Source organism: Rhea pennata, chromosome 18 (assembly GCF_028389875.1).
Source record: "Rhea pennata isolate bPtePen1 chromosome 18, bPtePen1.pri, whole genome shotgun sequence".
In the NCBI taxonomy this organism is placed as follows: Eukaryota; Metazoa; Chordata; class Aves; order Rheiformes; family Rheidae; genus Rhea; species Rhea pennata.
Window position 1 is genome coordinate 14,535,084 of NC_084680.1, and position 21,012 is coordinate 14,556,095.

At 43.5% G+C, this 21,012-nt stretch overlaps 1 protein-coding gene across 7 annotated transcripts in view; it reads left to right on the plus strand.

Moving 5' to 3' along the window:
* Positions 1–21,012, plus strand: part of MVB12B (multivesicular body subunit 12B) — a 75,287-nt gene that overhangs the window by 24,821 nt on the left and 29,454 nt on the right. For all 7 annotated transcript variants that reach the window (XM_062591343.1, XM_062591346.1, XM_062591340.1 and 4 more), the window contains one exon: positions 13,860–13,957. In XM_062591343.1, the coding sequence (XP_062447327.1) occupies positions 13,860–13,957 (98 nt within the window). The remainder of the gene's footprint in view (positions 1–13,859; positions 13,958–21,012) is intronic.

The following is a 21,012-nucleotide window of genomic DNA, read 5'->3' on the forward strand; positions in this document are numbered from 1 at the left end:
AGCCGACTGCTCGTTGTGCAGTGAATACAAGAGCAGAGATTTCGGGCAGGCACAGGCGTAGTCACTGTCCGCTGTTTCCATAACTGTTATCCATAACTGTTTTTCACATATACATATATGTGTCTACATTTACATATAACAGCTGCCCTGTAATGATAGCTTATTTGCTGGATTTCTCAGGACAAAATAACAGAGATTGAGTTGAGCAACTTATATTCCTGACATGAGATGCTGTGTTTTCTTATCGTATGTGAGACATGCTCTTACTGATGAGGATAGTCACACTGAACTCCTGGCCAAGCCATTGCCAGGACACAGCATATTCTTTACAAGTCTCTTTTGGCTTTTGCCTAATAAAGTAAAAACATATTTTTGCATCAGTGCCTTATTAGATACTTGGTATGCTGCAGATATATTTATAATATTCCAGTAACCGCCAAGAGCCTAAAATTTCAAAGGTGACAGCAGAGGGGAATTTCTGGAGACTGATTTGTATAAAAAGCTTGTATGGTGTGGGTAGAAAATACTCATAGCCTTTGAAATCTTGATTTACAAGTCATTTCAGAGCTAATGGCTTTAAACTACTGTAAATAATTTCTGAAAGAGCTATCCAGTAACTTGTTGAGCTGGGTGCATACGTTCCAGCCTTCACCCATGATCCACACAGCACTTAGTCTACTATATTGTGGTGGCTCTTCCACCTCTCCGCATAGCTTAGGTCTTTTTCTCTCACTGAAAGTTTTGCTTGGTTACCTGCCATACCTTGGCACATTCCTTGCCTACCTTTACTGGCCATCAGCTGTACTGTGGGCAGAGATACTGCCTTGCTCTTAAATCCGAGTTGGAGGCAAAAGACATGAGAAGCCAGCAGACTTCTGGAGTTTTCAGCCTGTCTCACTGGGAGCTGTTGTGTTGTTTTGAAATTCCACTGGACATAAAGTACACGCTGGCAAAGGCCATGCACGATCAGAGAAAGAGATGTCTTTATCTTACAGCACTGATCTTCATTTTTTTGTCTGCCAGAAATTCCTGCCTGAGCAAATTTCCACAATAAAGAGAAAAATTATCATAGCAAGAGAATGTCAATGGCAGTCCTTAATCACTAAGTGTGGAAGGGTCACTTTATGGCTGAACAAGGAAAGCTGGAGAGCAGCTTCAGAGCTATTGGGAACACGGCCAAAATTAGAGCTCAGAGCATCAGCAACAGTCTGAAAAGAAGTGTTTACAAGGCTTATATATTTTATAACCTCTTGTTGTACAGTTTATGGTTTACAATGGCTGCAAGGAAATTGGATCAGTTTTGTTTTACTTGCCAAATAAAGCAAATGTCAAAATAGTCAATATAAAATGTATTCTAATTTGGCTGAGTTAAAACAGTCAGTATGCAGTGGAATAATTGAATGTTACATTAATGCCTCCTAGTAAAAACCACCTGTCTGTAGCCAGCTCTACTTTCATGCCCTGTGCCTGATTTACAGGTAACTTTTAGACCACCAGCCTGATTATTCAAAACATCTTTCATGTCTGTTTTTTACTCTGATTATTTATTATCCAATATATTTTTTAAGTAATAGAAATGTATATAAAAATGCATCCTGCAAATATTTCATTATTACAGGAAATGCAGGCTACTTGGAAAGCCTTTTTTTAATACTTTATCAGCAGTTGGTAAGTTACTCAGGCTTAATGTTTGTGGAAGATTGTAGTCACAAGTAACCTTATTTTTACATCACCATAGAGATATGAGATTACACTAGTAGCCAGTTTGCCATTTTATTCAGTGTGGATATATTGTGACAGGAACAGCAACGAATCATTTGCTACTGCAGTGAATGCTAAGACAAAACTGGTGAGCAATACAGAATACAGTGCTGTGGAGATTCTGCAGTTAAGCTGGCCAGCTATGCAAACTATTCTCCTCAGTTGTTGGCTAACATTATAAAATAGATTTAAATCAGGACAGCATGCTTGGATGCTTCAAAACAATTGTTAACGCTGGATATAAACTAAACTAGTAAAACATACCGGTGAGCTACTGCATGGCAAAACCTTTCTAAATGGAAGAACTTTTTATTGTGGGAGGTTTTTATTTTTGTAGCAAACATTTCCTCCTCTGATCCACGATGTAAGTTGCTGATGACAATAGATGGTGGCACACTGGAGTTTTGTCACGTATCAGAGGTCTGACCGCTGCAGTTTGCTGCACACCAGCAGCACTGCTTCCTCTGTGTGTGTGTGTGTGTGTTGCAGGGTTACAACTCGCAGTCAGAACTGCATAAGGGGAAGCTTTGTTTGATATTCTTGCTGGACTGCATATGTTGTCTTTTAGCTATTTCTTCTCCTTGGTGTTTCCTGCTGCAGGCATCTGCTGCGATGGTCTCTAACTGCAGCCCTCACGTATACCAGTGAGGATGGCCTGCTGTGCTGTGCAGCTCAACTGTGCCATTGTGCAAGGCATCATGCTGCTTTAGTATCTTTTCTCTCCAAATTCTGAGACAGCTTCTTGGCGCTAATGGCAGCCTGGAGAAATGCACTTGTAGTTTCTCATCCTAGAAGGCTGCTGCTGAAGAACTGCTTTTGTTGACTTGAGTCACCAGTGAGACTATAATGCAACTTTACACAGTTCCTTGACTTTGAGTTCAAAGTTTGCCCTTCCAGTATAAATTGGTGGTAATGCTACATGGTGATAGCCTCGCTTTGGGGGCAAGTAGGTCATCCGCCCGCAGAAGTGGATGCTAAAAACAGGCAATTCATCTGTCCTTTTGAATACCTTTGCTTCATCTAGGCTATGGATCAGTGATTGTCAGTGCCTGTGTTGGGGGTTGGAGAAATGTGCTTGTGATGAGCATCTGAGCAGCATTTCAGAGCTCAGCCCCTCCCTGACTCGAGTTCTGCCCGGGAATAGGCTAGAGCAGAGTTTGTGTGATGTTCCCCTCTGCAAATCTAATCTCAGCCTTTTGGGGAGCAAATCCTTGGTTTCCTTTGAACACTGGCAAAGCCAATCTTGAGCCATTTTCCCTTGCAGCATCCTGCGCGGTGGCTCCTGTCGCAGTCACGGTGCTTTCTGAGCCCGTGTGCCGCCTTTGGTTGGTGAGCACGTTTCACATCCCTTCCCAAGGTGCTGCAGGAGTCTCTCCCGCCATCATTCAAACAGTCCTCTCACAATTTGTCAGTGGCAAGCAAAATGTCAGTCAGTGCTGCTGAAGTGTGTTTTACAGTGACAGACATAATTGCACTTAACTTTTGCGTGGATGTTATCAATCTGTGACAGATACTTTGGGAAATGGAGCACTCTGATTGCAGATGATGTGTCACAGGCGTTTAATCTTCCTCTCGGAGAGACCACGATTCAGTCACAACTTTTACTTGTTGATGTCAGGTTTTGAAAATGTAGATTCGTGCTGACCCTGGGAATCGTTCAGTCATTTAGTTTGCGGGGCTGTCATCAGAAAGGCTAATGGCTTGCTAGGGAGAAGAAGGATCTTGCAGCAGCCTGCTCGCACTCGTTCCCTGATCCGGGGCTCGCGGGGCGGTGGCTCGGCGGGGCGGAATTCCTCCCGCCGAGCGGAGATCGGCCGGTGCAGCCTGCCTGCCTTCCCAGGGCGTCTGCTCTGCATCTCCGTTTTCTTTTTTAGCTGAACGCCAGAGACGTAGGTGAGGGGAGAGGACGGGACAGCGCTGAGATGGAGTGCAGGGCCGGAGCTGTGGCGGCTGCTGCCGCCATCCAGGAAGCAGACGCCGGAGTCGCTGCCGTCGCTGCCCGGATCGTGGCAGCCCCGTACTCGGCAGCAGCCGGAGAAGCGAGTGGGGCCTTAGAGATGGTTAAGGAGCAGCGAACAGAAGGTGCAACCCCGTGGTCTGTGAGCGCTGCGCCTCAGACGGTGTCTGGTGACCGAGGCAGGTGGCAGAGGCGCTGCGATTTGTGCTCTCTCCTGGCCAAGAGACAAGGAGACCGAGCGGCGCCGCTCCGGAGGAAGAGGGCGAGGAGCTGGCGCGAGAGCGGTGAGAGTCCTGAACGAGGAACCGTTCCTTCGCTCCTTCCTGCTCTTGGGGCGCCCAGGGCGGTTGGATGCGAGCACTTTGGGAAACTAGCAGAAGGGAGCACCGGTTTGGAGGGCGCGTGGCTGACGGCCGAGCTCACTGCCGTGGCGTGGGACAGCGGGACGGAAGCAGGCGGCCGTCCCGCTGGGCGCGGGCGCTGCCGCGGCGAGCGGGATAGCCCGCGACCACCGAGAGCGGGCACCGTTTCCTCCTGGCGTAGCAAACGGGACTGGCTGGGGTGAAATTTCCGCAGAAAGAAAGGCTGGCACGGCGGCGTGCGCCTCTCGCTGCTGCCCGCCTCGTCCGTGGCTGCGCGTCTGGGGCCTTGGCGCGGGAGGACTGTGCGTGCCGCGCCGGAGCCGGGGCTCCGGCACACGCCTGCGGGGTCTGATCTGCATGCCTAATAAGCGACGGAAGAAGCTCATCTGCGCCGCGGCTCACAGCCCGTGCAGCAGCGGGCTCGCCGTGCGGCTGCCAGCCCGGCTGCCCCCTGCGCTGGGCGCAGTCAGCCCGTGCCACTCGGGGACACGCCGGTCTGGCAGCCGTATTGCTCCGGGAAAGTGCTGTTCTGCTTTTGATAAGAAGGTAACAATTGTCTGGCTAAAACCCCTGAACTAAGAGCAGGATGTGTAAATTTTCCTCTCTTGCTCCCAATTACTTTTTATATAGTTAAGTTACTCCCCCTTAGAAAAGGGAAATGATTTGCTCCTGTTCCGCTGCTCCCGATGGAGTTTAATGTTAAGGAATGTAAGGATTTCCTTTCCAGGCAGAGAAATCTGAATTTGAATTGATTTCTTTTATTAATGGTGTTTGAACTTTGTCGTGTAAGCTTGGAAAGTGATCAGTGTGTGGCTTTCTGCTGGAGGCTGATGATGTGCAGTAGGTGGCAGCTAATAAAGCAGCACCAGCAAATGTGTATGTTGGAGACCTGAATTCGGTCTGATGATAAGCCAACCTTATTCTGTACTGTGGGTGAATTGAAGAGGAATGGGAAACCTTTTACCCTTCTTTTCTTTGTTTTTAAATAGCAGCAATATTATTTAGAAGTAACAATACCTTAAATTCTTTAAGACATGTAAGATGGAGTTGATAGAGTTGAAGTCTCTAAAGCACAAAGGTTCCAAGATTTTGACTTTTTTTTGTTCTGGTGAGGAACAAAGCCAAGACTTCAGAAAATTGTCATGGATCAGAGGTGGACACTGCTGCTTTAGCAGGCTGTGGGGGTGGAGAGTGAACCTTAAAGGCCCTGATCTGAACCAAAGGCTATGAAAGGAGGAGTGCTTTGGGATGGATGTTTCTGGTTTGACTAGAAACCACTCCAAGATCATGAGAAACTTGGGCAGTGAAAGCTTTGTCAGACTACCTTATTATAAAAAGCTTTTTTCTTGATGAAGCTGCATTTTCTAATATGTTTCATCAAAAAAAGCTCTAAGGTATAACTACTTTCTGATTCACACCTAATAAAATACATTCTTTGACTTGAGTACTCAAATCACTCTTATCATGAAATACAGCAAAATATTCCTAGTTTTTAAGTGATTTACTCAAAGGAAGTCAAGGATGGCACAGTGGCTGGGTTCACATCACAATAGCTCTGGGTATAAAAAAACCCACTGAGATTGAAGCAATAAATTGAAACTTGGTGAAGTGTTTTCCATGGGCCCGTTCCAGTTTGTACAGTAAAAAGCACAATTTGAGGATGAAGTTCACATTATGTACATACACTGTGTTTGTCTGAACATGGTGGTTAGTTTGAGTGGGTAAGGGGTGTTGGCATACATTTAGCCCAAGTCTGCTTCCCATAAGGAATTTGTTATGAAACTACAGTGACCGTATGGCTTGCATCCATCTCAGCTGGATGAAGACGTGCAAAAATTGGTCGCCATCCAGTATGTTTTAGTGGTAGAAAATGATGATTAGGAAAAAATGCTTAAACAATAAGAATGGTTTCCAGACATAAGGATCCCTTGCAGCAGCTGAGAAAGAAAGACGTTAACTGTAGTTAAACGTTTGATTGATTTAGCTGACTTTTTTGGAGGCATTGAAAAATTTTGGGGAGTGCTCTGAGTGAAGAGGCTTCAATATCCTCAGAATCATTTTTCTTTATAGAATCGTGTTCCTGGTATAGTAATATTCCTGGAGGCATGTTTTCTTTAGGGCATAGTGTAGGGTCGTTAAATACAAACTGCAGGTACTCATTCAAAGAAGCTGTATGCTCAGTTGTTAAATAAGCCCTGTGGGGGAATTGAGTATTTTTTCCCTAAAACTTCTGTGTTGTCTGCTATTTAATATGATCTCTGCCACTGTTGATTTGTAATCTGTGCTTTCACCCTGAAGTGCATGTGGTTGTGTTCAGATATTTCCTTCTTTAAATCAATCACTTTCACCATTTTCCAAAACACTTCTCGAGTTTATTGCTTTTACTAAAGTGTTTGGACTGTCATTATTTATTACTGGCAAAGTGCTGACAACGTGCTCTTCCCAAATGAGTCTTTATGTGGAATATTTGTTTAACAGGTTTTGTGGGGGAGACGTTGCTGTTCCCCCGGGCTGGAGCCCGTTCCCGCAGCACCCGCTAATTCTGCGGGACGCTCTGCCTTGACGTCAGCTCGGTCCCGCTCCCCAGCAGACCCATGGCGTATTGCAGACAAAGGCGCTCGGTTCGGAGAGATGCTTTTCAGTCAGACTTGTGAGCCCAGGCTTTGTTGTTCTGATTAATTTGACAGAATTTAAAATCCTAACCAAGGAAACTTGCACTGTGTGTAATTTATCTTTTTGGAGTATTTCTGCTGTTTGGCAATTTTTCCCTACTGCTTCATTATCTGAAAACTCCTGACTCTAGAGAGTAGCTAGTGAAGGATGTGGAAAGCAGGCTCTCCTCCCGCTGCAGCCTCCCGAGACACTATACTGTTCATCTAAGACAACCACTTCATAAGCACTTCATGCTTACAGTATGAGGTCTTAGTTCTTTGATGCAGTCCTCAGCCTATAACAGTTTAATGGGCTACAGCTCAGACTTTCAAGCAGTGTAAATTAAACTTGTTGGGAATTTTTTCCCCATTGTTTGGCAGCTGCTCTATCCTGGTTACTTAAACTCTCTGATCTAAATTAATCCTCGTACAGAGGAAGCTGCAGGAGCTTTGTTCCACATTAAGCCTTACGTTTTGGGATGTTGGTCTGCATAGATCATGCTCTGCTGTTAGCACGATTGGGTTTTGTTCCATTCAGTTCCATTCTGTGCTGTTTTGACAGAACAGCACAGGAGCGTTTTCGCTCGTCTGCAAGGCACGGTCATTTCGGAAGGGCTGTGCAGAGGCGTGCGGTGTATGATGTGTTGAGTAAGCATGCTGTGGGCAGGCCTTCCTCCCGTTTTACACCTGGGAGGATGAAGTGGGCAAATCCCAAAGTGGAAAGAATCACTCGCTCCCTTTTTCATTCTCTCATGCATTTGGGCTTTTATAAAATCTGAGTTTGGCACCACCAACTCTCACTGATTTTGGGGAAGCAGGATATTTTAGTAGTTTGGAATGAGATGAAATGCTTGCAAAGCCCATATGTTGCTTGTTTTAGGCAAAGGGTCGGTAAGGTTTTAGAAAGTATTTAAATATTTGGTTTACATGATTAGAATAGATTGTCTGGAATGAAGTCTGTTACCCGAGGTAATTCTTGCTTAACAGTTTTGGTTTTCACTGCAGTTCTTTTGGGTATGAGGTAGGTGTTCTGGCATTGTGATGCCTGAGCACAGTAAAAGTTAAGGACTGTGAATAAATATTGTAGATGTGATTCTGGGCACTGCTAAAGTTGTAGCTATCTGCTATGGCATTTTCTGTAAACTACAATTTGGAAAATATATTATGGGAAAATGGAGCAATTTTTGAAAGGTCCTCTGATTTCTATCAGTGAAGCACTAGCAGCTCATTTCTTAGAAGTGTGTTTTTTCCTCTGTCCATAGGCAAAGCTTTCAAGCTGGATTACATTTCTTGAAAACTGCAACATTTACTTCTTGTAGGTGTGTTTTTAGCTTTCTGCAACTTAGTATTTATTTAATTGCTCTATCCTCATTTTTTGATGAGGCATGATCTATGTATAATTCATTGATTATGGAAGATAGGATTCTTTTTATTTCAAGATATTCCTGTGGAACTATACAGCTTTTGCAGCACTGTTCTTAAGTTCATTTAAAATAATTTGTGGTAATGACTGGTACATCAAAGAACTGTATAATTCCAGTTCTGCAGTATGCAGTATGGTTTCTAATAATTTGATAAGCGAGGCTTTTTTTTATATATATATTTTGATTGATTTCTCTGATCTTTCCTAATCCAGTTGGAAACCAAAAACTTACCGTTGTTCTTTTGCTAAGCATTGTTGATATTTTTATGTGAATTATGAAGCATCCTTTGATATCTAGCATTTCCCTCTTATGATCTTTTGTTACTTTTTATAAGCACTTGCTCCCTAACTTCAAAAGCGGTCCATCACCTTCATGCAGACATTTTTTTAATAACTTATTTGCAACTGTTAGGCATTCCTGGACCTGTTTTATGTAAGTTTTTCCTCAAATAAGCATTCAGAAAGTGGCCATAATGTATGCAGACCTCAAACCTCCTCTACTAGATTGTGAAGGATCTTCCCATCATCTGCTACTTCTGCTGCTGTCATATGTAGATCTGTTTCATAAATTTAATGAATAAAGGAATAACTAAAAATAAGAGAGTAATTAAATCTAACTTGTCCTGAATTGTGCTGTTGTGATTGTTTCATCCTAAATTGTCTGGAAATTATAGTATGCTGGGGAAAAATATTTCTCTGAATGTTCTGGATCTCATAACCTGTGTTGAAACAGTGTGTTTTCTATTTCCGCATTTGGGAGAATGGTTCTGAAATCCTAATATCTGGTCTCGTTGCAATGGGCATTCTTCCTTGCTGTCTAAAGGACATAAAGCACCAAATCCACCTTGTCACTTTAATTCAATGGGGGCACAACTCCCCCCTGCTTTTTGTGACAATTCAAAAGGAAAATAATTGGCATTAAGCTAGTTAATGCGAGTTGCCATTCCTTAACATTAGAGATTCCACTAAAGTACTAATAATTACTGTTAATATCTTTCAGTGGAAACTTTCATAGTAAACGAGCACTGGTTGAAACAGTATTTAACGGCGTGGCTGCTGGCATGATAAGAATGCAAATAAGCGTTATTAGCCTAATGATTTTGCTGTCGCCATGGCTGTGCAGCAATAGTGTTGTGAATATGTCATGCAGTACCCGTGAATTTGGAAAGTGTGTCAAAACACAACTTCAATTAGTTTGCTCTAATTATGGCTCTAGAGAGTTCATAACTATATCACTCCTCATTAAAAGAGAATTTCTTATATGGGTTAATACAGCATATAAAGGGAAGTTTCGCAGTCCTAGAGCTGCAGAGAGGGAGGACGTCCAGCTTGGGCGTACGTGCAAGGGGCAGCGCCGGGGCCGCGGTCTGCGAGGTGCCTGGTTTGGGTTGAGCCCTGGGGAAGAGCAGCTCCGGAGAGCCTGTCCCGTGCGCTCCTGGTGCGGGGCCGAGGCACGGAGGCCTCTCCGCGGAGAGGCGGGAGGCAGGGGAGCGAGGCTGTGCTGGGTTGTCCTTTCGGTAGGCAGGTTTTGTCCTTCGGCGCGCGAGCCCCGCAGAGGGGGCAGCCGCTGGAGGGACTGCGCCGAGAAGCAGCTGCCCGCTGCCCCGTCCGCAGTGGCCCCGCTCCCCTCGCAGAGGAGCGCAGCCCTGGACGTGCAGGACCAAACCCTGATTCATCCCTGAAGCACAAATCCCACCCTAACAAGCAGCTTTGGCCGTTCCTGCCTGCCAAGAGTTGGCCAAAAATGGGGTCTCCAGTCAAAGCCAAGTGATATCCACCCAGTGCATGTAAAGATCATCATCTTGAACAGGAGGGAAAAAAAAAAGAGGAAAAAGGAAAAAAGGGAAACACATCATTTGATGCTAAAATAGAAATCTGACCTGAAAGATTTCCTCTGAAAAAGGTCGAGGACCATAGGTAGTCAGAAGCCTGTGTCAGTCTGGCATCTCCAAGCAAACCCTGCAGGACACTGCATGTCTGTGTAGCTTTCCCAGGATATTTCTAATGTTTTATAAATAGTGTCTTTTTTGTTGCTTGTTTTGTTGAGCATGTTCTTGCTTTGCAGAATTGGGAAAAGAATCTTGTTCTTGCAGGTGAGCAGCTGATCAAGGGTTAAAGTAGTAATTGTTTAAATCTTTCAGGCTTTCCTCCCAGTTCTGTGATAATTTGATGAAGAACTTCACCCTAATTAAATATTCAAATTAGGAATAAGTGTCAATATGGCTTCCCATTGCCTGGAATGATGATTAATTGTATTCAAAACTCTAGTGGCCGCTGTAATCTAAACCAAACCGTTGTTCTTGATTATTTCTGCAACACATTTACCATGTTTTTGTTTTAAAATTTAAACTAGTAATTGATTTGCCATATGCCACAGAGCTGCACATACTTTCACGATATGTGTTTAGGAACTTGGGGACTTCGTAATTGGAATTTTCTTGCTTTTCGATGGCAGCCTATTTTTTTCTTCTCTTTTTTTTTTTTGCTTTGGTCTTCTGCAGTGCAAAATGATTTGGCTTTCACAGCCCACAAGGAAAATGCATTATGCAATCAACTTAGTAGGTATAAGTTATATTGATTCTGGCCAAATTTTGCATTAATTTAAAATAAATTACCATTTCTAGTTTTTGCCTACATTGTCATGCTTAACAAAAGGAGGATGACGGTGGCAGAGAGAACTGATCTCATTCTAGCAATCATTACCCTCTGTCTTGTGGCCTTGCAGCTAGAGGCGGTCCTTGGAGAGACCTAGCTCTTCATACTGTGGCTTGGTAGAAGTGATAAGATACTGTGTGTCTGACCTCAGAGAACGGAAAGTGACAACGGAAGTGGAGGAACAGAAAGGAAGACGTTTTCTGTCATTCACAAACACCCTCCTAATAGACAGCATTCAAGACCCCCAATATTGGAAGCCTGATTTGACTAGGAGTTAAATTGGCAGTTTTGGCACACAGACCCCATAAGAGCAATTGCAGGACTGAATGCCTACTGAAAGCAAATTTGAAAGAACATGTCCAATTACAGTGTTTGTAATTCTCTCTAACTTTAAGGGGATATTTAGGTATGTATTTTAATGCTGATACATTTGAAATGAAGAGCAAATAGGATATTGTGCTGAGTTAGGAAGCAAGGTCTGGATATGTGATCTTCTGCTGCCATATTTATGTGTGTATGGTCAGAGTTCATTAGACTGTGAGCAATTCATTTTAATTACACGCATGGAATGTATACACCACTTTAGCATATGGCGCTCGTGAAACCTGGTGCTTATGTGAACTGCCAGGCATACTTGGTAGCGACTGGGACTTAGTTCAGAAAGTATTTTGCAAAGTAGGAATTCAGAGTTTTATTTGAAGGCTATTGTGTGTGCTGGTAGAACTGACAGCTCCTTAATTTTGCTTACACAATGCATGTTATGAGCAACTTGTGGAACTGTCTTTCCCAGCCCTGCTGGCTGATGAGAAGTGCATGACCTGCTTCGACAGTGCAAGGTGGTCTGTGTTTGGTGGTGGTTGCTGAAAAGAATTGTCCATATGGAAAAGATTCAGACTCTCTTATAGCAGAAGTTGGAGTAACCTTTTAAATATTCTGCTCAGAAATGGGCCTTTTAAATAGATCTGCTTTGTTTACTTCCAACACATCTCCTGCTGTTTTGTGTAGGGATGAAAAAAACAGCCTGCAGTACAAGCAGGAGAAATTCAAAAGTCTTTCTCTGTTAGCTGTTAGCTGTTCTGATGCCTCAGAATATATTTTTGGATACTTTTATTAAAAACCAAATGAAAAGTGTGTAATGCCTACAGGCAGTGGTCTTCAGTTTTAAAGCGTGTTCATGACAAACCTGCCTGTGCTGGCAAAGAAAGTCTCATATGGATTGTGTTTTAAACAGAAGACTGTTAGCCAAATTTGAAAATATTTTGACGCGATCTTTTTTTTGTTAGAAATAGCTCTGGGAAGCACAAACAAATTCAGACTGGTGTTTTTTTCCCCCTATATTATTCTTGCTCATCACCATCAACTGCATTAAGGTCTAAAAATATGTAGTTCTTCACAGAATGTGTCCAGTTTTTAAAGGCAGATAACTTGCAGCCAATTCGCTTGATAAATAAAATCTACTAGCTAGGAAAATGGATGCTCTACTGGAGAATACACAGGGTTTTGTTGCAAATACGGCATTTGTGACAGGGAACAGACACTGCCTTGCTTTTATGGCAAAAGGGCAATGCAGAGTATCTTCCCATATTCAGGTAGTTTCACCGTTGTGAATGGGGTAGCTGCTGCCTCTGCTTTCGTGCTAGACTAAGCCTTTGCTATGAACAGGGAGCATCTTCATTACATATGGCAATGGGGTCCAGAAGATTAATGATAACATTTTAATAAAAAATTCACACAGTCCTGGGATCAGCATTAGAAAAATACACATATGAATTAAAAGGGAAAAGCTTGAATCTCTCATCAAAGCATAAAAATCTACGGGCTATCAATAACTTCTAGTAAGAAGCATTTTGTTGTGATAGGCTTCAGTGGAGCGCTCTGGCTGAGTTTTGCAGCTGTGACTGATTTGGGGATCACAGCAAGACTTTAGAGGCAGAAGTCTGTTTTCTCCTGTATTAGGTTGGGCAGCAGAAAAATTTGTGAGCAGGCTTTCCCAAATTTGAGCGCCGGCATGTCTCCTGGGGTGTCTCTGGGCAGCTTTCCTGGGCCGTGGAGGAATTTGGAGAGCAGTGGGGAGCCTGCACCGTGAGAGCTGACCCTTAGTGTTACTGCTGGTCAGAGGGCTGCAGGGTCTGTCACCCCAGGAGCAAACAGTGGCAGGGGTGCTTCAGCAGCTTCTTGTGTGACCACCTTTCTGGCTCCCTGGTTTCCTACTTATATCCACTAAATAGAGGAAAGTTTAACGTAAGATTGAAAAATATCTCTCTACTGCAGGAAATGCTGCATAGAATATTGTGATTAGGCAGAACTTCACCTTACTGGTGCAGCTAGAGAGAGATGATGAGTGAAATTTGCCTTCTTTTCCTCAGTGCTGGATGAAAGTTAGCTTGCTCTGTGCACCATCTTCTGCCCCTGGGAGCAGGGAAGCATGCAGCATGTCCAGTAATAGTTTGGAGCAATGCTTAGTTATCAGGAGGGCATCAAAGATTTTATTTGTGAGTGTACTCAGGAGTTGGTACCAACACACCCAAACTCACATGCTGTTGGCACTTTCTGCTTTGGAGGACGTGCGTTTGAGTCCTGCGGGGTGTTTAGGCATGCTGTTGATGTGTTGTGTTGAGAATTAGGTTTATACATGGAAGATCACGCTCGTATGCCCCTGCGTTAAGGAGCTGCTGTGTTCTGCTCTGGATCCCATCTCTGAAGGAGGATGAATGGTTACCTCTGTATAATATTTAGGTTGTTGGTCGAGTTTGTTGGTGTTCAGTGGGGTGGAGCGGGCTTATGCCAGGACATAGATGCGTGTCTCTCCCACAACTGGACTGAGCATGGTTTAAAGCAGCTCAAAGTGGCTGAGCCACACTTGGCTGTAATGACAGAATCACCACTTCTGTCTCCCTGTTATTTGAGGCCAACTGACTTTTACAAGCAATGTTAAAATTGATGTTTGCTGCTTGACCTGACTGGAATTGTCAGGTGAGAACAAGCTGATAGCAGCGACGTCTTCTGCTCTGTAATAATGTCATCTCCATTTCCCCATCTCTCTTCTTTAGGCATATATCTCTAACGCTTCCTGCCAGCTTTCGAGGCAAAAGTCACAGCACTCGCCTGGACTTGGAACACCAGCACTCAAATTTGTATGCCATATCAGGTAAGCTGATGCATGCAGTAGTTTCTCGACTATTCTGTGTAATCAAAAGTCTAAGCAAGTAAAGCAGCTCTGCTGCATAACAAGGCAGACGTGCGGTCTCCTCCAGGTTTTTTGTCAGTGCCATTTAAGTGTCAAGTGCACATGGTGTGCACAAAAGGCAAATGTGCAGGCACAAGTGTTACTGACAGTGAACATTACTGATCACTGGGGAGAGCACAACCCTCAGTGAGTGATGCAGCTGCCTGTGGGGTTTCTAGGTAAGAGATCTGATGAAAAGTAACACACAAATTTTGCTCTTCATCTTTTTCATGATCTTTACAGATAAGTTATAAGACACATCTCTGCACATTTCACAGTAGGTTTTTACCTGGCTAACAAGGATGGGTTTCATACATACTCTGTTCTCTGCTCCACTCAACATACATGTTAAAAATGGATGTTATCTTTACTCTTTCCCATTTCTGTGTTCTGAACACTGGCACTGCTTAGGTTTGTTTCCCCAATATTAGGGTAAGTTTGAAATTAGATATTAGGATATGGGGGTGAAGGGCTTCTGCTTTATTTTTAAGGAGCACACACTTGTGCACACATGCTTTCTCACTAGCTGTAGCTTTCTTTCTCTCTGTTTGCCATTCCAGGCTAGTATACAAGTGTTAGAGCTAGTTATAGTTTCCAGATGTCAATGTAGAAAAAAACTGCCAGTATATTTTTGCTGTTTTTAAACTAGTTCTAGTCTGCAGTGTAGGTGTGTATTTAAATAATGGTCAGGATCAAGCCCCTTCATTACCTGATGAAGATATGTGTGCTGTTACTGTGGTCCAGGACCACACAGTCGGTTGGTTCATTTTGATACTGATATCCCTGTTGGTCTGTCCCTGACACCTCTGCTCTTCAGGAAGAGGTTTTGCCTTTAAGTTCTTCTTTCTTGAAGAAAGGGGAATGAACTAAAAGAACACAACCTGGTTCTCAGGTCCAGGGTTGAAAGAGTGTATCTGAGGGTGAGAGGCAGGGGTGTTCAGCAGAACTGTGCCCCGTGAAGTCTGACACTTGTGCCAGTGCCAAGAGCTGTGTAATCTGGAAGCAAACAAACAACAAAGAGCAACAAAAGGATTTTCAGTTCCACAAACTGAAGAATGACATTATGCAAGGTGATGTGGCACAACAATGCGTTTTTCTTGCATGTTCTCTTTGGGTATCTTTCATATTTCAGGACTTCAGCTATGGTTCAAATGGTTCAAAGTAGTGCTGAAGTTCAACAGATTTTTCCTTTTTTTTGTTTTTTTTTTTTTTGAGTAACATTACTCCTGAACAAATACTGTGATAGCCATAGTAGAACACATTTAGCTACAGTTTTCTTTGTTATGCCATTTTTGCAAGAGAAGAAAAACACTGGCTTTAAACCTGACTGTGTCAAAATCTAACAAAAGTATAGTCCCTTCATGTGATTGAAGTAGATTTTCAGGACAGTTTGGAAACCCAGAAAAAGCTGCAGTGGATTCAGTGGGCTGTACAATAGGTAGTGCTTGTGCATAATCAGGGAAGGGAAGGTGGCAAAAATGTGCCATTCACAGGTTCTTTCTATTAATAGTGAGTGACACTTCTAACGTGGGAACATGGCACTAATTCATGTACCATAATCAAAGGGTTATTTAAAAGGTAATCTCTGACTGAAACTGCAGCTTCAGGTTCCTAAATAGATGGAATATAACAATGGCATAATTCTTGTCAGTGCTCGTTTTTCTTGTTACTCTCCTGCCCTAATAGATTTAGAAATGTAAGAGAAAGCATGTTCTTGTGTTCACATCAGACAGTCCTGCATGGAAAAGCTGCACTTTCTCTCTTGCTGAAACATCAAACCCACACAAATAGAAAGGCAGCAACTCTATACGAATGTTACTGAGAAGGACCTTGCTTTAGGAATTCCTGTGGAGTGCTCCCACTTGCAGCATAACAAACCTGGAAAGATGACCTATTTTGCAAAGATTCTGAATATTTTACCAGGTGATTATAGACAAAGCACAAAACAGGCCTGTAAAACTGGGCATAGCATTAGTCTTCCACGTTTGCACAAGCACGTTTCAATCAAAGTATATAACTCCTTTTTTTTTCCAGCTGCAAATCCTCCTCCAGACACATTGTTATACAAGTTGTTGTGCATACATGGGCTGTAATAGCTATTGCAGCTGTGGAGCCTTTCTGAAGAAAGGGTCTTGTCATATGAAACATGCTGTGCATTGGCAGGGACCTTCATGTGTAACTCCTGACCACGGCTGCCTTTTCAGCAGCTGTGATTAGGTGCTGTGACAATTCTCTTTGCGTGCTTTAACTTTACTGACGTAGGTTAACCCTGAGACTCACAGTGGAAACCATTCCAAAGTTGCATGTTACATTGATGTAGCTTGCACTCACACTGTTTTATCCACGCTACGATGCTAGTGTCTTGCAGCAGTGCTATAGCAGCAGGGAATGTATTAATGTTTGTCCGCTTGCTGCTCTGCTGGGGTGCGGATTTGCTGAGTGGGATGATGGCTACGGCATGCCAGGGGGGCTGTGCCTGGGAACAAGGAGCAGTGCGGGGCTCTGCAGGAGCCTCTGCAGCCCTCCGAGCAGGGGAGGCTGGATGGGCGCTTGCCCCTGCGCAGTGGTGAGGGAGAAGCTGCTGAGCCGAATACGCACCACAGCTCGGCTGCCGCTTCCCCTGATGCACGCAGGTGCTTGCAGGGCCTCGGCGTGCATCCAGTCTCAATTTGGGTCACCAAAATGCTGTCTCACTGCCCCAGCAACGAGGCACCGATAGTACATTGGGTAAGGGCCGGGACAGCCTCTGGGTGCGAGCAGCACAGACGCACTGGTGGGCTGCAGGGCTGCACTTGGGGCACTGTGAGTACGTGCAGGGCTGTGCAGCTTGCTCTGTCAGAAGCAGCTCGGGTTGAAATGCAGACAAATGGCACACACAGCAGATGCGCGTGCTTCAGCGCTTAGCAGCAGCAAGGGGTCCTGAGTGCCCAGCCACTCTGGCCGGTGCAAGACTTGGCTCTTCCAGGACGCCAAGCGGGAGGCTCTGGCTCTGCAGATGCAGAGCCCTGATGCAGGCGGTTGGGGCTGTCTCTGGACAAGCCTGCTGGCTCCCTCTCTTGGCTCTTAGCAAAATGGAAGATTTCCTGATACTGTCACAGGGAAACAAAAGCAATTAGGAACAGTCTTATTTTCCAGTTTCATCATTCCCCAAATTTGCATCTTGGTGGTGAGAACAGGACGGGATATTCAGGAAGGGAGAGTTAGAAAGGAGGGTAAAACCAAGAGTGCAGTATGGTCCGGGTTCTTGACATCTATCTTTAGGTACCTGACATTTCCTCCATAGCCAATGAAAAGGACACTTTCAACTGATGTTTAGCTTGTTTATGGTAGATGAAATGAATTTTGGCTGTGGATCCTATGCTATATCTGAATATATATTTTGATAGAAACTGCCATATCCTCATTGGGTCTGTCTTGTACTCCTTTGTGCATGCAATGTAATTATTATTGCAAAGCTGGAGTCAAGGAGAAGATGGTCCTGAAAATAGTAATTACAATTTTTAACCAGCATTTTGTTATTTCCAGTCTTGGCAATTAAGTGTTGGGTGATTAAAAAGTTAGGGAGAGTCCTGATTGCACAATATACTAATTAATCAGTCTTTGTCAGATTGCTGTTTGTCGGATATAGGAAAATATGGCCTTGACCTTACAGTCCCATGAAGGGAGACTTCCATATGCTGCTATACTGCAGTACTGAGGTCTGCGCTTGTATTTATGGAGCTGGAGTGCTCTTTTGCATTCAGCAGGGTCCCTCTTTGCACCCCGTGTCGTACCTCTAAGACAAAAACACAGCATTACTTAAAGGTTGATCTGCAAAAGGTCTCTGGGTGCTGCTGGGAGCACAATAGTGAGGAGTTGACAGGTTTAATATGTGTTCAAATGGGCAACTGTTGGAAGAAGAATGCCTTGCTCTAGACAGACCTGTCGACAGACAGCTCAGCATTTCACAGCATAGTCTTCCTTCATGGCCTTCAGCTTAATTAAGATGTTGTTGTGACTACATACTGCCTTCATTTCAGACTTCAGCATCTTGTAGCTGCATATTGCTTTGGCTTATCAGAACTGCAAGGACAGTGAGAGAGAGAGAGCCCTCTCAGGCAGCCACAGATAATAACATACAGGGAAAATTCCTGAATGAAGTGAAAAATTATTTATAATAATGGTACTCAAATAGAAGGGAAATAAGTCACTTTAAGGGTATATAAATTTTTATGATAGTGTATAAACAGCCATAGCTTGCCTTGTCTCCCATCTATCCCTGCAGAGAATGAGGGCAACATCTAACATAAAGAAAAATATAATAAGAAAATGAGGAAATGAATGGGAAGAGCTGGAGGATTGATCACTTGGTGTATTTGTATATCCTGATGTAAAAGGTGCTGCTGACAGGTGGCCAGGTTTCTTCTGTATAAAACCATGTGTGTGCTGTCAGGGCAGTGTGAGCAGCCTTGTTTCGATTGATGAATTGCCTGCTTTCTTGATTAAACCTTCCGTCACTTAAGAAACAAAAAGCCTGTGTTTGGATGGCAGAGTGGGACATGTCAAAAAAATCTGTCTGCTTTACCTTTGTGCAGATGTTGGGCACAGACTGTAACATGTATTATTAAAATGAATGTGGCATTTACTGTGCATTATTTCTTTCCTGGGAGAAAGGACCTGTAAATTATATGCTAATAATAAGCTTTAACCCTTTCAGAAACCAAGAGATTTCGGAGTGCAAATATTCCTGCAGGCTTTACTAATTGGATGTGCTTTAATACCACTGTAGCTCTCTCTGAAGTTAATAAACAGTGTGTTTCAGACCAGTATGTTGATGCCCCTTGGGGATCTTGCCTCCAATAAGTTTTCTGCTGTGTAAGTGCCACTGAAACGTAAACCTTTTGAATTACAAGATCCTCCACAGAAAGCCTCCTCCAAATACTGATTACCGGCAGAAGCTGTCTGCCTGTCTGAGGATGAGGCCAGCAGCAGGACAGGTTACCCAGCCAGCCATGCAAGACCCCCTCCAAGGGGAAACAGCACTCTGCCTTCGGAGCTCGCAACTGCACCAGCTCTAACATTTTATTTCGCTTTCAGAATCACTTTAACCTGCCAGTTGGAGACGTACTCAACCAACTTGTGGTCTCAGGAGAAGGATTAGGATTGGAAAAAAGCCTAACATACCTTCCAGAGTACATGGCAGGAGGTAGCATGGGAAACCAGTGACCGAGTTTGCAAAAGGACATTTTACAGTGTCACCTGTGATTTCCGGAAAATTAAAGCTGGTCCCAGCTATGTGCTGCCCCATAGGGGTTTTCTGCTAATGTCAGGGGGGCAAAGCCGTCATTGGCTTTGGAGTGTGATGCTGCACGTTACTAGGTAGGGTTCCCTTTTTTTGCCAGAAAATTTTACTGTTGCAACTTCTGAGTCGTATTGCAGAAAGACGTGTTTGTAAGTACTCTCATGGCACAGAAATGTTTGTGTTTTGAATATAAAGGTCAGTATTTTACCTTCTGGAGTCTGAATGCTCTAAGTGTCAAGACAGAAATCATGTTGTGAAGTGTATTGGATATTTCTGCACAGCCACCATCAGTTTGTTCAGAGTCATTAGAACCTCTTTGTGCAAATTTTTAAGTGTATACATTTGTAGCTACAGCTGACAGTATCTCTTAGGCAGAAATCTGACTTGAGTAGTATAATCCTATCTCTAAGGATTTTTGTCTTAACAGAAACCTGGCTATAACAAGATGATTGCAATTACCCTCAGATATGACCAAGTTTCATTTTCTAGAACACTTAAATATGAAAATTGTGTGGGAAAAGCAACAGGAAAAAAAGCAGAGCATACTTTGATATATGGTTGTTTACAGTATTTTCAAATAGTACTTGCCAGCTGTCGGCCTAAAACAATTAAAACAGTTGTGTGAGTACTTTAAAAGGAATAAAGTTGATGTTAGCTTGGCATATTGATATGCCACCCATATGTCTGGTACCTCAAGTGGTGTTAATCCGAAGTAATAAAACAGGATCCAGAAGCACATTGTTTGTACTGTATAAAAGTTAGCTGAATTGATTTTTAAAATACGCTCAAGATTCTCATATTATTTGAGGAGTTCTCAGCTCAGTTGCAGATCCTTCAGAAAGTGTTTGCAAAGCCAGCGTTCAGTGCTGTCTTTGTAGAGCCGTCCCTGTAGCTGCCTCTGTAAGAGCTCGCAGCTGCTGGGAATGAGCAGCAGAGCTTGTCGCCTCTCAGTTGCTGCCAGAGCTGTTGCTTAAAGCATTTTGTGCAGTCTGACTGTAACGTGGCACACTGTTCAGTGTGCTTAGTTGTATGTCATTCAAGTACGTGTGCTCATTTTTCTCAGACTCCTTTTTTTTTTTTTTTTTTTTTGCGTGTGGGCTCTATCCTTAAACTGTAGCTGCTGTTTGCTCAAAATGCCAGAATTTTTAAAAGTTTTGCTTATACTGAACTGGAGATAAAGGTTTTTGTATGCCTTCAAAGAAAAAATTTGTGTCCTCTAGGTTGGAGCTTAGATGTCAGTCCTGAAAGAAGCTTGTTACTTTGCAAATGTTTAGTTTGAATGTCTATAAGAATATGAAAGGAAAAAGGCTTTTTCAGACCTGGGATCCTCTGTTTAGACAGTGAACAATTGTCTGCATGCCTCACTTGTTGTGTAGCGTAAAGACCTAGCAATCTACTGATAAAGCGACATTCATGATTTTGAACAACGCTGCAATGCTTGCCATTATTTTCTGTAGGAGCAACGTGTTTTGGAAGCAGTTACTTTATGCAACAATGCGCTTGGGCATTTTTCGTATCTTAAAAGTGCTATTATGTGACTTTTTGCCACAATGTTAATGTGGTTACTCGTGTGAAGTATTTTTCCCAGAGAATCTGGACTGAGCGCAGAAGGAAAAGCAGCACTGACAGGTGCCACTTCCAGCAGTGCTGTTGGCCAATGTGTGCTCGCATCCAGCTAACCAGAGAGAGGACCTGC